Below are 16,665 nucleotides of genomic sequence, written 5' to 3'. Positions count from 1 at the left end.
GTTTTGCTTCCTATGGCAGCCTTCTTCCTCCTATGCACTCGGCTTGCACTTGGTGCCATGCTTCTATAAAATTGTGTTGCAGGCTTGATGAAGAACCATACACCTTAGAAGGCGTTGCTGGGTGCTTGTTGCAATACCAACAAGCAGGAAAAACCTTTACAGCTTGATGGCTAGCTTGATGAAGAGCCTTTGATTCTAGCTTAGAAGATCACCCATGCAAAAGCACAGCGTCGTCGCGGAGCCAAGCCTGCAATCGCAGCAAAGCGTGTAGAGAAAAACGCAGAGAGAAGCCTGGGCAAAATCAAATCTTTGAGATCTTTCTGGTATACGGGTACCCCTGCATGCACGGCTTTCCCCCGTGGCGTCCTGCCACGTCAGTCCAGCGTGGCTACTTTAAAAGCTTTTTTTTGCCAACTCAGCCGAAGCCCGAGTTCACCCGCTATCCCTGGAGTTCACTACATCCGACGGCCCAGATTGAAGCCGCCAGCGTCCCCCCACTTGCCCACCCTCGATCCCAAATCTTTGGCTTCCCCAGTGTCCCGTGCCCTTTAGTGTTGAGCCCCCCCCAGAGACAGGAGAGTGAATAAAATTCGAGATAAGAAGAGCAGGCAACAACGCGACGACTCGTCCAGTAGGCGCAGTAATTGAGGGGGGGATAGAGTAGTGATGTGGAGGCCGTGCTCTCGTACACACACCTTCCGTATACGATTCTAATTACCCAAAGATAAGAAAAATGCAACACGACTCGCCTCTCCTATCCTCACTCCTCTTGTTGGTCCAGTCGTCCATGCTCTCAATACTCTCTCTCTACTCACGCAGCGCGCAAGAAATATTTTACCAAAAAAAAATTGCCTCCCTTCCAGTGTCGAGTCAACACTGCCGCCTGCTGGTCAAAGGAGAGAAATTTTTTTGAAGGAAAATATATGTATATATATATATATATACTTTAACCTTTTTTTTTTGAAATAATGCTTTTGGATAAGGGGAGAAAAATATGAACTCTCCATTATAGGAATTGAACAAAGGATAATGTATATATATATATATATATATATATATATATATATATATATAATGTATATATATATATATATATATATATATATATATGTATATATGTATATATGTATACATTATATATACATACATATATATATATGTATGTATATATACATACATATATATATGTGTATATATATATATATATGTATATATATATATGTATGTATATACATTATATATACATACATATATATATATATATACATATATATATGTATATATAATGTATATACATTATATATACATATATATATGTATACATATATATATACATACACCTAGTGGGAAAAGGCTTGGAACTACAAAAGCTAATTTCATTTGTTTGTACCTCATTCTCCTATTTATGTAATAGAAGTGGAGTGTTCTCCTCTCTCCCTCTCTCTTGCAACTCTAATGTAACATGTGTGGTGTGCGTAGGGTTAGGGTTTGGGAGTGTTAATCACTTGTTCTCTCTTGCTTCTTCTCTCCCTCTTGCTTGAGTGAATAGGCTACCAATGCGATCGTCTTCTGCAGAGATCCCACATAATCTTCACAAGAGGTTACATCACCCGCCATGTTGGATTAGAGCAACCACCTTGGGGTGACAACGAGTGCGGGAGGACAGCGGAGTGGCTATGGTTGAGCACTCGGCGGATAGGCAAATTCTCACGACACATTAGGATAAGATTTTCTTAACATCTTTGGCACTGTTGCCGCGGAGCACCAATCCGCTACTTGTCAAAGCGACATGACTAAGTGACTCGAGGCACCCAAAACATAGTTACAAGGCTTTTCTCTATGGTTTGGCCAATTGACCAAGATCCTATTGTCTATCCTTCAAAGCTCAATACTTTGGAGCATCGAATGACGGGATTTACAATATAGTGCGCGCACCCATTACATAAGTGTGCGGACATAGCTGTCGTAGGAATGTGTTAACTAATATGTGGTTAACACTTCCCCTTAAAAGCAATGCTCCCCTTAAATGATGGCAATGCTTCCCCTTAAAATTAATGCTCCCCTTAAATGATGATTATACAGTGCTCCCCCTTAAAAGCATAGGTAGAAATGAAGTGCAGCATAGAGAAAGCGATTAAACCATCAAACGAAGGGGTTTTCCAAAATAAGGATATATATAGGAATAGTAACTCACAAATTAATGATTTGGAACCTAAGAGCAAAAAAAAATCTAGATAATTAGGATTAAGCACATGATTATTAGTGAAGGAGCCTTCAAACTTAAGTTGTGGATAGCTTGTACCACTAATTAGAAGACCCTAAAAGGAATTTGATGAATTTTACTTATAGCCCTTAATTTTTACGTTTTTGCTCTACTTTTTTACATCGGGTTATACTGTGTTTTTGTAGCCTCTGCTTTGAGTTGGGATGAGCCCCTTGAGGTGATGATAGAGCTCTATGCTAGCTTCAAAAGCACTAAAAATCTCATAGAAGAGGGAGATTGAAGCAAAACATTGACAGAGGAAAAACATGGTTTTTTCAAATAAAAAGTGATTAATGGCATTAATCATGGATTAAGTCTTTAATACCATATAGGTGAATAGGGTTTCAGCCATGAGATCGTGTGAGTGGAAGGAGAGATGGGGAGATCAAGCCATGGTGACTTGGTGCATAGAGATGGACGGGAGAGAGAGAGAGAGAGAGAGAGAGAGAGAGAGAGAGAGAGAGAGAGAGAGAGAGAGACAGTTTACATTATAAACAAGACCCCCACAGCGGCAGTGTATGGTGTGACTCCAAAGGATAAATATATTGATAGAAAACCATATTTGTCATACTTGAAAGTGTTTGGATGCATTGCATATGTACACATTCCTGATGAGCTATGCAGTAAGCTGGATCCAAAGGCCGAAAAATGTGTGTTCATTGGATACTCCCTTGAGCAAAAGGGGTATAGATGTCATAACCCTGTCACACGTGAGATGAGGGTGAGTAGGGATGTTGTATTTGATGAGATGTGAGCAGTTGGTATGACGTTGTAAAAGACTCAATTGGGACTAATGCACAGAAGCAGGCGGTTGTGTAGAATACATGTCAACAATCACAATGATTGAGTGGACCGAGAGAGTCCTCTAGTAGTGGGTTTATTAATAGACCATTGAGTGAAAGGTTACGTTAGAAAAATCAGTCATGCAGGTTTAACAAGCGCATTGCATAAAGGCATAGAAGGTGGATGAGTCTCTCGGTATGCCTGACATTTTAGCTGGGTATTCATATGTCGATAGAGAGTCTAGTGGCTTAGAGTAGAGCCTTGATGAGGAGTTTGGGATTTTAGCTATTAGGACACCTGGTGCAAGGAAGGGTAAGGTAGCCATAAGAACAAATCCAAGACCACATAGGTTGAATAGGGTCCTAAACCCTGTTTTAAGAGATTGATGTATGATGGTTATGTAGCTCACCATTATGCATGCATGGTAAAGGTTATGCAGGAGGTTGAACCCACACTTTTTGAGGATGTTGTTGGGCATGCACATTGGGAGAAATCCATGGATGAAGAAATGGCTTCATTGGATGCAAATAAGACATGGGAATTGGTGCCTTTGCCTGAGGCTATTGGATATAAGTGGGTCTACAAAGTGAAACACAATTCAAATGGAAGCATTAGTAGGTACAAGGCGAGATTGATTACCAAAGGTTATGCTCAGACCTATGGCATTAGTTATAAGGAGACATTCAACCCCATTGCCAAGATGGAAAAACGTGAGAGCTGTTATTGCAGTGGTTGTGTTAAAAGGTTGGGTTTTGCATCGGATGGATGTAAAGAATGTCTTCTTACATGATGAATTATAAGAAGTAGTATATTTGGAACAACCACTTGGTTATGAGGATTTAAGTCACCCAGATATTATGTGTGCAAGCTACATAGGGCCTTGTATGGCTTGCAAACAATCGGCACCGAGAGCATGGCATGATAAGATTACACTGTATCTTATCACCGTTGGTTTTCTTTAGGCAGATGCTGATCATTCACTTTATGTGAGAAAGAGTGGTCATCACCATCTATGTGGATGACTTGATTGTCAAGGGTGACAATGAAGAGGAAATTGAGAATGTAAAGGTCCTCTCCTCATCTCAAGAAGAAGTTTGACATGAAGGACTTGGGTGAGCTGAGATACTTTCTTAGCAGTGAGGTCATCAAGATGCCTAAGGGCATATGGCTGTCATACATAGACAGTATGCATTGGACATGTTATCCAAGTATGGTATGGCTGGCTGTAATGGTAAGCTCAATGCAAATATAGGTGAGATTTTGGAGAATGCCACTATGTATAGGAAGATAGTGGGGGCAGCTTCTACATGACGATCACCAAGCCAAATATGAACTACACATTTGGGTTGGCGAGTCAGTTTATGCAGGTTCCTTGGAGGCCACATTTGGATAGTGTAAGGCACACACTATGCTATTTGAGATCCACAATGGATTATGGTAACTTTTATGAGGTTGAGGTGTATGGATACAGTGATACAGATTGGGCTGGTAGCATCTTGGATAGAAGATCTACTATAGTGAGTTTATGTTTCCTTTGGGAGTGGTGTGTTACATGGAGCAGTAAAAAGCATAGTTGCCTTGTCAAGTATAGAGGTAGAGTATAGGGGTCTTATGATGGCAGCATGTGAGGTAGCTTGGTTATGTAAGCTACTTCCAGATTTGGGAATACATGTGGATAGGCAAAGAGAAGGTCTTGGTAGGAGATGTTGATCTTATGTACTTAACACAGAGGAGTAGGTAGCTAAAATTTTCACTAAGGCCTTAGAAGCAGAGAAGCTTCGTAGATTCTACGCTATGCTTTAAGTCTTGGAGATGGAGTTGAGCTTGAGGGGGAGTGTTAAGATGTTAAGCTCAACACGAGCTGACACTCATGATGTGCCTGGGTGATCATTCCACATTTACACCACTGGCATGTTTGGTAGCTAATACGATGGATTTTTGCTACTGATTTTATAGCTGGACTACACCTACCTAGTCCAACTGAGTTATGGCATACTTATCTTTCCAGCTCACCATAAATCAAAATGGGCTAACTCTTTTATTGCTTGAAGTGGTTAGTTCAGGGAGGTGTGGTATTCAACACGTTCTATGTTTGAATCTCACTTCTCATTCGATAGATTATTTCGGTCTCTTGGGATTGTTTCTATGACGTTAAAGGCTTCTCTCTCATTGGGTGTGTGGAAAAATAAACCAAAATGGACTAACCCTTCTATCACCCAAATGTGGCAGAAGTGGTTAGTTCATAGAGGTGATACTCAACATGTCATGTGTGGGAAAATAAACCAAAATGGACTAACCCTTCTATCACCCAAATGTGGCAGAAGTGGTTAGTTCATCGAGGTGATACTCAACATGTCATGTGTTTGAATCTCACTTCTTGTCAAATAGATCATTTCGGTCTCTTGGGATTGTTCCTACGATGTTAAAAGCTTCTCTCTCTCTCTCTCTCTCTCTCTCTCTCTCTCTCTCTCTACCAAGTTACCATGGCTTGATCTCTCCATCTCTCCTTCCACTCACACTCTCTCCTAGTGGTTGAAACCATGTGCACGTATAAGAAAAATGAAATATTTTCCATAATGTAAACAATATGCTTTATTGAAGGTTATAAGAAGAAGAAGTTAAAGATGAAGCTAAAGAAGAAGAAGAAAATACTTTTATGAGGTGGGATCGTTGGGCTAGGATTGTGTGAAGAAGAATAAGAAGAAATGTAGCTTCTTCTTTTTTCTTCTCCCTTTATCTTTATGCAAGTAGCTATAAAGGCAACAAAAAGAACGATGAGCATTGAGCCACTTGTAAATTTCAATATTTTTAGCAAACGCCAAAAATGTTTGTGTTATTTTCTCTCTCTTTAACATAAAGTGTTCGAGTCCTTTCCTGTCTCTTTCCTTTTTCACCATCTTACCATTGCGTATGCTCTTCTCTATCCCAAGGATCTCTTGCCAAACAGGGATATTTCCCCAACTAAAAAAAATGTCACTTTGTTCCATTTGTGTGTTTTATGGTTTCTATGTTTACTTTCAATGCAATGGCTCTAATTAGGAACTCTAAATCTTGGGCAAATTTAAACAACATTGTAATATAAGGGCTTATATCGGTTCTAGTTAAGCACTAGTATAAGCATTGTATTGCAATGCATTTGTAACATCACTTACATCTATGCTTGGGTGCATATTATTATTATTATAATAGTATTGATATAGAATTGACTTGGATATTGAAGTGCCATTGTCTATATGAACTTAAGGCTACATGGTAGCTAACGTCTACGCTTAGGTGCATAATAGTTTATTATTATTATAGTGTTGATATCAAATGGACTTGACTCTGTTGAAGTGCCATTGTCTGTATGAACATGATGCTACATGGTGGCTAAGCATGGCCTCTCTCAAGCAAGCTGTGTTATGCTGATGAAGTTGGTAATTTGCATCAAAATCCCACAAATAGTGCTTTTTGTCTCAAAACTTAATATGACTAAGGTTTAGACCTTAGCTTACACCCATAACCTTTAAAGAGGAGTGAAAATGCAAATGCCCAAAAAAACAAAACATTTGTCTCTCTTATGGCCATGATCGCTAAAATTGATGATTGCTTTTTTCTTCTTGTGTATGCTTTTTTTTTTGACCTTATTCATGAGCTCAAAGAGGGGTTGCTTTTCTTCCAACATAAAGAAACCCATACCCGCATCTCTTGAGATTCTTGATTTCCATGAACCTTGTGCAAGATCATCTTCATTACGAGAAATCAAGTGCATGCACCTAACTTTGCTTTTTAATGCAAGTGTAGGCTTTGATGCCAATTGAGACAACCTTGCCGTGTCTTTCGAAGATCGACCTGCATCTAGAGGACCAACACACACGCAGGTGCACACAAACACATATACTCTCTTCTCTCTCTTCATGATCTTTATCGTATACTTGGTTGTCCCTTTTTTATTATTAGAGGGCTCCCCACAACTCATGTATTAGTTGCATTGTCATCAACGCATTCTTGATGCATGCACTTGCACACCAAGAGATTCAAAATCAAATTTATCGGAGCACACATGCATTTATTACATTATGGGGTAGAGTGTTTGCATACCTACATTGTCATGCTCTCTCCTTCCTTGCAAACCCATGCTCCACCAAAATCAATGTAAGTGCTTGCACATGGTCTATCTATACCAATGCTAGTTCTTGCAACACTTGAACTAGCACATGGCCCATTAGATAGAGATACATTGAAGCGTATGTGCCTCCTCTCTGTCTCTCTCTTTTATTCCTTTTCTTTGTAGTATGTAAAAACCATATGAATTTTTGTTGACTGGAAAAAGGAGCCATGAGCCATTTGTCTTCAGTCGTGATTTGGTTTCAGCCGCTCCTGAATCTCCCGCTTCTGGGTGAGATTTGAGAGGTCAATGCGTGCTGCATACCTGCGGTGCTTTGTCGCGGCGCCTCCGCACCCTTGGCCTTAGCCTCCATAACGGAAGGCACAGGCCGCAGCAGGCGGGGAAGCAGATTAGGGTTTTCCGTGCAGGAGGGCTTGCGCAGGCGGCTGAAAGCCATGTTCTATGGGGCGATGGTGTGGGATCCGTGGCTGATCGTTTCGCAGATCGTCTGCATTCAATGCCTCAGTTACATCAGCCTCGGCCTGCTCCTATGGTTTCTGGTGGGCATGCACGTGCCAAGCTTCACTCTCAAATATTTCTTCGATTATTCCATGCTCACCACTTCCTCTATCACAGGATGGTGCATAATTGCGGCATTTCTCCTCAACGCCCTGGCAGGGTAAGTTAAGCTTCTACTTGGTACAAAGATAGCTAGGGTACGTGCCAAAAGAACTACTTTTTAGAGATCATTCCAGGCTGTTTATGTGTGAGTATAACACTGAAATCTGCAACGTAGGAATGACACAATAACACGCGTCTCTTATGAAGTCGAGATTTCTTTCGTTTATTTCATTGAAAAGTACACCTTTTCTCCGTCCACTAGAAGCGGCACCACATGCCAGATGTGCGCACGATTTTCTTCTCTTTAAGATGGGAATAAAACATTTTGTTTCATATTGCTTAAAGCCCTTCTTTCAGAAGGATACTGGTTATGCTTTGTTGGTTTCAGGAGGTATAACCCATGATCATGATTAACTCTTCTTTTTGCAACATGTCAGGGCTGGTTATTTACTATTGATTGTGGAGAGAGCTAAAAAGTGTCTGGACTTCACAGCAACAATGTACATTGTTCATCTGTTCCTGTGCCTTATATATGGTGGTTTACCCTCATCTATTATATGGTGGGTGGTGAACGGGATCGGTGTGGTAATTATGGCACTATTGGGTGAATGGTTATGCATTCGGCGTGAATTAAGGGAGATACCCACAAGAAGCTCACGTGCAAGTAAGTGCCCCTTTGTCTAGGTTTGTTTGTCATTAGCAGAAGTTTGATTGTGTAGGCAATTTCAAGGAATTGACTATATATGCTGTCGTAGGCTTGTTTTGTTCTGTTTGCACGTGTGGATTACATGTTTAGTGCATCATTTTGCCAGTTTGCAATTAAGATTTATTGAAAACATCACTACCAAGTGTACTCTCAATGTGTCGAGGCTTTTCAGCAGTGGCTATGTAAGAATATGCTTCTTAAAACATAAGATAACTCTTTGATAAAAAGGAGAGTTTCTTGAAGCTTACTCTTGTGAAGTAAATATTTGCACCCTAGTCTGGAAATGAAACTATGTTAAGGAAATTGAAGAGCAGTAATGTGAACGGGAATAAGGACATGATTTAATTGACAAAGATTTCCTTCTTTCAAAACTTTACATGTAGCATTAAGCTTATACGATAAAGAACAGTGATTCATGAATTAAGTCCTTTTTCTCCCTATTAGATAAGAAAATTTGTTAAATTCTTGGAAAAAGCTTAAAAATATCAAGCTTTAGCTGTAAAGCTTTCTTGTAGGTGGCCATAAGTGGCACACGCCCAGCATAGAAGTGGCTGATTTGCAGTTTTGCAGTACAGCAGCACAGCACCAGCATAGTAAAAAACAAGGCCGCAACACAGGTTGAGTGGAAAAACCGGGGACATTTGTAGACCGTTACGTTGTGTGGAGCTCACACTACAGAAAAGCCATGGAGATTGCCTCGAGCCTGAACTGCAGCAGAGGCTTTAGGGAGCAGGAATGGGTTCCAGGTTCGTAGAGTTGGCAGTAGATGTTGTCATGATACACATCATCTAGGTCATGGTGGAAGTGGACCTCTGTATAGTGAGAGACAGCTGTGATAGGCATTGCCGTGGGGAAGTGTTATGTACCTGGACACTAATCTACGGATTAGGGATCTAATCTAGTATGGTTAGGGGGCCCTAGGATTAGGGATTAGCATGCAAATACTTGGCTAGGGTTCGTGGATTTATAAAACAAGCTTAATGGCCTTTTACAGCAAGTTAGCTATTTATGGTGTAGTTATCACTATATAAGTGAGAGCTTGGGATATTTTGAGACATAGCTGTGGGGATGCACCACTGAAGTTTTGGCTTGGGCCAGGAGAGTAGACTGTTAGAAGTCATCTCCTGTCTTTATCAGACACCAGGGCCTCAGTTGTGGGTGTGCCGGCCCTGTATAGGTGTTTTATCATTTTTCCTCACTCCTCGTATTTTTTCCCATTTTTCCATGGTGTGGGTGGCTGCTACAGGTTGGCAAGAGCTTTTGATGCTGGCCGACTGCACTCTTGTACACGTGGAGCTGGCCGACCTGATCAGAAGGTGTTGTGGAGTTCTTTGTTGCTGGCCGACTGGATGCCCAGTCATGAGGGCTGGCGGCGCATGCTAGCGCTGGCCGACCCCATGATGGGGCCATATAAATAGGCCCCATTGCCCCACATTGTATTCATTCAGTTTTTTCCTCGAGATCTTGTGTATAGAGAAGAGTTATACGCCTATCTCTCTCCTTCTCTTGTGTTGTCTATTTTTTGTACTCTACTTGCTCTTGTGGTCTCAGATTTGGTTATCATTTTCGCTGCGTATTTTGACATGGTATTAGAGCCCTAGGCTCTTGAAAGATCTTGGGAGTTTTTTGAGCAAGAGGGGGATTGTTACATTGCTGATTGGTGGACTGTTTGGACTGTTCGGGAAGAGAAGTAGCAAGAGAAAGGCGGGCTAAGTTGTTGGACAGCCACTTGTAGGTTTAGAGTTTTTTTTCCCACCAACCCTTCCTTTCAGTTACATCCCCGAGATGGATTTGTTAGAGATGGCTGAGAAGCATGTGAAGATCCCGACTCTCCCCACGTTCCCAGTGGACTGTCAGTTGGATGGGAATAATTACGGCATCTGGAAGGTTATGATGGAGTCTGTGCTGGAGTCATATGATGGAGTCTGTGCTGGAGTCATATGACCTTGCTGATTTCATCGTTATCGGGGTTCCACGGCCGGAAGCAAAGGAAGGGGAGTTACTGTCAATGAAGAAGGACCACGAGAGGCACATGCACATATGTGAGATCGTATCAACGCTAGGGTCCCGTCATTTATTTTCCTCAATTGCACACAAGTAATCAATCACGTAAAGCATATGACGCTAGTCAGAGACATATGGCAACAATTGGCTTCTCTTTATAACAGGGTATCACCCATGAAGAGGATCTCCTTGGAAGTGCATATGCGGGTTATGAACCCTGTAAAGTCGTTGACGATGCGGGAGCACATTAACAAGCTGCACGCCCTTCAGCAGGAAGTCCTCCAGGTTGGGAAGGAGATATCATCTGAAGACATGGCCATTACTTTGCTGTCCCACTTGCCTGCTCAGTATTCTGCTTTCTACTCCTCTTTGATTACGAATGGCAGGCTCAGCACCATTACTTGGGAGGAGCTTGTGCCCATGGTCTTGGACCAAGAAGAACGTTTCACGAACCCTCCTCAGAGCTTAGGTTCGGAGGCCTTAACTGGCCAACGGTCTAAAGGCTGAAATAACAACAAGGGCAAAGGGAAGGCTTCACTAGAGAAGTCTTCTAAGAGAAGCCCGACATAGAACGAGAGAAGCTAAAGGCCGAGCGGTCCTGCAATGATTGTGGTGAGAAAGGCCACTATTGGGTGTGCTCTCTCCAACACCTACAAAGAAGCGACCATCTCACCAGCTAGGGGAGGACTGTGCAGGCGACCATTCTTCATTCTCCATAGGCGGTTGTCTCTGCAGGCGGCTGCGCCACCCCATAGGCGGCTGCACGCTCCCTCCTCCTCAGGCGGCCACAGCAGGCGGATGCGCTTTCTACAGTAGGCGGCTCAGCTCCCTACACAGGTGGCTGCGCTCCTCTTCGCAGGTGGCTGTTCTCTCTCTACACAGGCGACTGCCCTCTTCCACAAGCGGCTGCGCTCAGACCTCTAGGCGGCTGCGTGCTCCTCCTCCTTGCCAGTAGGCTGCTGTGCCTTGGTGTCCATCTCTAGTAGCTGCACCTAGATGCATCGGGTATTTGTCTTCCACTAGCGGGCTACAGGTAAGTGGATTGAGATTTAAGTAAAGGACTTTGATGTAAATCTGATAAAGGTTACTCTCTGCTGCTAACACCCGTTTGGTGCCGGGTAGTCCAAGCTTTTGAGGGTCCATGGGTGCCGAGATCGGGAGAGCCAGGCGTTAGTACGGGAGCGCCTGTTTGTGCGTGGTCCTGGAACACCAGTGGGGCGCTCTCCGCAGATTCCAATGAAGGTACATGATCGTAGAGACTTGACTACTCAAGTGGGTTGCTTTCCTTCGAACGTCTACTTCGAGTCTCTTATTTGGTAACTGTATTCATCTCGATTGTACATGGACATCATCTGGTTCATTGAACCCATGGAGCATTGTATTTGTTAAATACTCCCAATAATATATCATATATTGAGGGGGGGGTCGGCCCGTTCCGGCCCCAGTGCTGGTGTCCATTGATCAACAATTCATTTCATTTCAATTTTCAGTTGTTATTAAGTTGTCCATTTCAAATTGTGATATTTAAGTTGTGCTAATACGCGTGTGGGTGTCCAACGGAGTCTATTCCTCGGTTTCACGACAACTCCACTATTCCGATACACAGTGAGGGTTGGATGGAGATTATTCCCGACGGAAAGGGGGGCAAGCATGCTTCCCATGTTCTTTACGTCCCTGCTCTGGGTTTTCATCTTCTGTCAGTGCATGAAGTATGCAAGACTGGCTTTCGGGTGGAAATTTGAGGAGCATTGAGTTGCTCTACGGGACCGTGAGACTGGCCAGGTTGTTTGGAAAGGCGGTGTGGAGAATGGTATCTACAAGCTTTTTGCACTCTCCTCGTTGACAGGTTCTTAGGTTGGAGATCTGTGGCACTTTCGTTTTGGCCACTTAAATGTGGATGCACTGCGGCGAGCTTTCTGAGACCAGATGGTGGTTGGCTTGCCAGATGTTGGCAGTAGGCAAGGACGTTGCAGTTCTTGCATACGTGGTAAGCAGAACAGGGAATCCTTTCCGAAGCAGGCTTCCAGGCGGGCTTCGAAACTGTTGGAGTTGATTCACACTGACTTTGGACACCCTTCAGGAGTCACGTGTCACGGAGTTACCCTCCGAGTGGACCACAGAGGACGGCCCTCGAAGATCACACACAATCTGAGACAAAAGCAATACAGCGGAGCTTCTTCAGGTAAACTATGCTCTGATGTCTCGTATTATGCCGGACAAGGAGCCCACTTCCGTAAAGGAAGCCCTCTCACAGGATACTTGGAGGAAAGCCATGCAGGTGGAACTTGATGCCATCGAGAAGAACAACACATGGGAGTTGGTATCGAGGCCGTCGAAACGGTCAGTCATTGGTGTCAAATGGGTTTTTAAGACCAAAATATGCGTCAGATGGGTCGGTGGATAAACACAAAGCCAGACTTGTGGCTAAAGGTTATGCTCTGCGGCAAGGCATTGACTACGAGGATACCTTTGCATCGACAGCACGGATGACCATGATTCGGACCGTTCTTGCCCTTGCTTCTTCTCAGAGGTAGCCCGTGTATCAAATGGATGTAAAATCTGTGTTCCTTAATGGTGACCTGCAGGAGGAGGTGTACGTTGAGCAGCCTCCAGGCTTTGTTGTTCCAGGATCAAAAGGGATGGTTTACAGGTTACGTAAGGCCTTGTATGGTCTTAAGCAGGCTCCCAAGGCTTGGAATCAGAAGACTGGTTCCTTCTTTGTTCGGATTGAATTTCAAAGATCGTTTGCAGGTCCTAACCTGTATCTCTTTTGGGAATGCGGTATGGTTACGATTATCATCCTTTATGTGGATGATCTCATTCTCACCGACGGTCATGTGGAGCACATTGGCGTGACGAAGGCTGCCTTGTCAAAGGAGTTTGAGATGACCGACTTAGGCTTACTCCACTTCTTTTTGGGATTGGAAATTTGGCAGACCCAGAGGGGGTTTTTGGTCTCTCAGCAGCGGTATGTTCATGAGTTGCTTGAGGCCTTTGGGATGGAGAATTGCAAGTCTATTACTTCGCCGATGGACCCAAACAGAAAGTTAACCGTTAATGATCCTTGTGAGCCAGTTGATGCCTCGCAGTATCGGAAGTTGGTTGGTTCATTGATCTGGTTGCTGAACACCAGATTGGACTTGAGCTTCTCCGTGGGGCTGTTGAGCTCTTTTATGCAGACGCCATTGAAGTCTCATTGGGACGCAGGATTACGGATCTTGTGGTATCTGCAGAGTACGGATCTTGTGGTATCTGCAGAGTACGAAGGATCTAGGACTCTTTTACACATGAGGGGATGGAGTTAGACTCCAAGGTTGGAGTGACTCAGATTGGGGAGCAGTTTCTTGGAGCAGTAAGAGGTAGCCAACTATTGCCCTATCTTCGACAGAGGCAGAGTACCGGGCTGCTTGTGGTGCTGCTTGCGAGGTTGTGTGGTTGCGGAGACTGCTAGGCGAGATTGGGTTTCCACAGAAGGAGCCCACAGTTATCCAGTGCGATAACCAGAGTTGTATAGCTATTGCTCAGAACCCGGTCCCTTCCATGCCCGGACCAAGCACATAGAGATACAGTATCACTTTGTACGTGAGAAGATCTTGGCTGGTGACATCTTGCTACTTTATTGTTCGACGGAGGACAATGCGGCGGACCTCTTCACGAAGTCTCTACCTCAGGCTACGCTCAGGCGGCACTCCAGCTCCCTAGGGTTGATTTCACAGCGAGGAGCTGAGAGGGGGTGTTAGAAGTCATGTCCTGTCTTTATCAGACACCAGGGCCTCTGTTGTGGGTGTGCCCGCCCTGTATAGGTGTTTTATCATTTTTCCTCACTCCCCGAATTTTTTCCCCATTTTTTCCCATTTTTCCATGGTGTGGGTGGCTGCTACAGGGTGGCAGGAGAGCTTTTGATGCTGGCCAACTGCACTCTTGTACACGTGGAGCTGGCCGACCTGATCATCAGGTGTCGTGGAGTTTTTTGCTGCTGGCCGACTGGATGTGCCCAGTCGTGAGGGCTGGCGGCGCATGCTAGCGCTGGCCGACTGCATGATGGGGCCATATAAATAGGCCCCATTGCCCCACATTGTATTCATTCAGTTTTTTCCTCGGGATCTTGTGTATAGAGAAGAGTTATACGCCTATCTCTCTCCTTCTCTTGTGCTGTCTATTTTCTGCACTCTACTTGCTCTTGTGGTCTCAGATTTGGTTATCATTTCCACTGCGTATTTTGACATAGACATGGCCATGCCATGCACATGGCAAGTACGTAGGTTGCCTTGTCGAAGGCTTGGACATTGGAGTTAGACACGGGCCTATGGGATTGTGCAAGAAGCCCTAGCCTTGGCTCGGGGGATTTCAGCTCTGTTTAGGGCAGATTTTGGAAAGAAATTCACAGTTGGTATCGGAGCAACCCTAATGCTGAGGCTGAAGAGGTATGCGTGTCTAGGCATTGTAGATGTTGGAGTTCCCAAGTATTCCTCTCATCGTTTTCTCTTTCTATCAAAAAATGATTTGCTCTACTGAAGTTGTACAAGGATTGCATGTGTGTCAGAGAGATGAGAAAAGTGCTGTTTTTATGTGTGATTAGGCTTGAAGCAAGTACCCTGTAGAAGCCTGAATTGGCTGTGGGTTATTTGGCAAGGAGACAACATTGGTGGTGGCTAGCCATAGGGCAGTCAGCGCTAGCGGCTGGTTGGGCAGCAGCCAGGCCTAGCCGACAACCAACCAAGGTCGCGCATCTGTGCAGCGGACGCAGCCTGGGCAGCCAGCTTTGGTACGCTTTGGTATTTTCGTGTGATGGATGAGAATGTTCATCTTGGCGATGACTTTAGGATGACGATCGATGAACTAGTCACTAAGGTAGACTTCAATGCAAGGATGACCTTGCTTGAGCACATATTACGAACCTTACCAACACCATTGTTGTTATGCAAGCAACATTGGCAGGTTTGGTGACAGCAGGGGAGCTCAGAGCCTTATACGGGGGAGTGGAAGCAGAAGCTTAAGGAGACAATTGTTTGCTGGCTTCACAGATGAGGTATGCACTTTGAGCTCCATCCTTTCCTTGAGGATAAGAAGACACAGATAGTACATGGATTCTTGACAGGAAAAGCTCTTGCCTGGTGGAAATACGAGTGAAGCCCACGTTGTGGGTAGAGATTTTGAGAGTTTTCGGGAAGAGTTCGTGGAGGTCGAGGATGAGTACGATGTCCAAGTTTTAAAACTTGGAAATGAAGAATGTGCCTTTTGACACAATCTACATAAGTTTAGAGAGTTGAAAGCTTGGACAAGTCACAAGGACCTCATTACTATTTTGGGATTCTTTGTGGATGGATTACCTGTTGGATATCAGCTCCAGATCAGGAATAATCGAAGAAAATCATTGGATAATGCCAAGATTGTTGATGACACAGTGGCAAAGAAATAGCCAAAGAAACTTTAACAACTCTCATTGATAGACCAAGCAGGATCCCAATGTAAACAAAAGTTTAAGCATGGGAAGACTTTGTAGACTTGTGCAGAGACCGAGAGTTAATCACAGACTATGGGTGACCCCAATTCAAAGAAATCAAAGAAAGCGGAGCAGACTCTTTAGTACACTAAGGAGGGTTGGTGCTTCACTTATGGTCAGCAAGGGCACATGAGTACGAAATGCTCTACAGTCGAAGAGCCAGTCGGAGCCTATGTGATCGAGGCTAAAGGTAAAATTACTTCCGTATATACTATTGTTTTAGATCATAGTTCTTGCAAGGGTTGTAGCTTTAATATGAAAGTTTTGAGCCCTACGGATCGAATACGGATGTATGCGTTAGTCGTGGGAAAAACTGTACATGTTCTTTTTGACCTTGGGAGTACTCACAATTACATGAATGCCATGCTTGTGTAGAAGTTGAGAGTGGAGACGGGACATGTCGTCGGGCATATAGTTTTGGAATCGGCAGGTGTCTTTGTTTCCTATAATTATATAGAACTACTCGGAGCCACTAGATTTCATGATTATGAATCTGGATAGAGTAGATATTATAGGAAAAGAATGGTTTCATAACCATGATGTATAGAAAGATTGGACGCCATGGACGGTATCCAATTTTGTTTATAGGTGATTTTGATGTCCATCTACTACTCCTGTAAACTCAGTTGAACTTTGTAATATAGTAAAGGATTCTAATTATGAAGTGTTTCAATGTGTTCTAGATATCATGTCATCTG

The 16,665-nt window shown here is 43.6% G+C and overlaps 1 protein-coding gene across 3 annotated transcripts in view; it reads left to right on the top strand.

Moving 5' to 3' along the window:
- Positions 1-7,266: 7,266 nt before the first annotated feature.
- The window catches only part of LOC147640508 (uncharacterized), a 60,197-nt gene continuing 50,798 nt past the window's right edge, over positions 7,267-16,665 (top strand). The window contains exons 1-3 of one of the 3 annotated variants that reach the window (XM_086781389.1): positions 7,267-7,693; positions 7,770-7,812; positions 8,192-8,418. In XM_086781389.1, coding sequence (XP_086637515.1) covers positions 7,651-7,693; positions 7,770-7,812; positions 8,192-8,418 — 313 coding nt within the window. In that variant the 5' untranslated portion in view covers positions 7,267-7,650. Of the gene's footprint in view, positions 7,813-8,191; positions 8,419-16,665 lie in introns of all 3 variants that reach the window. The other 2 variants (XM_086781381.1, XR_015263191.1) reach the window with 2 other exon arrangements.

This window comes from Cibotium barometz, chromosome 3 (genome assembly GCF_041138505.1).
Source record: "Cibotium barometz isolate CiBa-2024 chromosome 3, ASM4113850v1, whole genome shotgun sequence".
NCBI classification, from domain to species: Eukaryota; Viridiplantae; Streptophyta; class Polypodiopsida; order Cyatheales; family Cibotiaceae; genus Cibotium; species Cibotium barometz.
The sequence above is the reverse complement of the archived record's forward strand: the minus strand, read 5'-3'. Positions and strand labels throughout refer to the sequence as shown.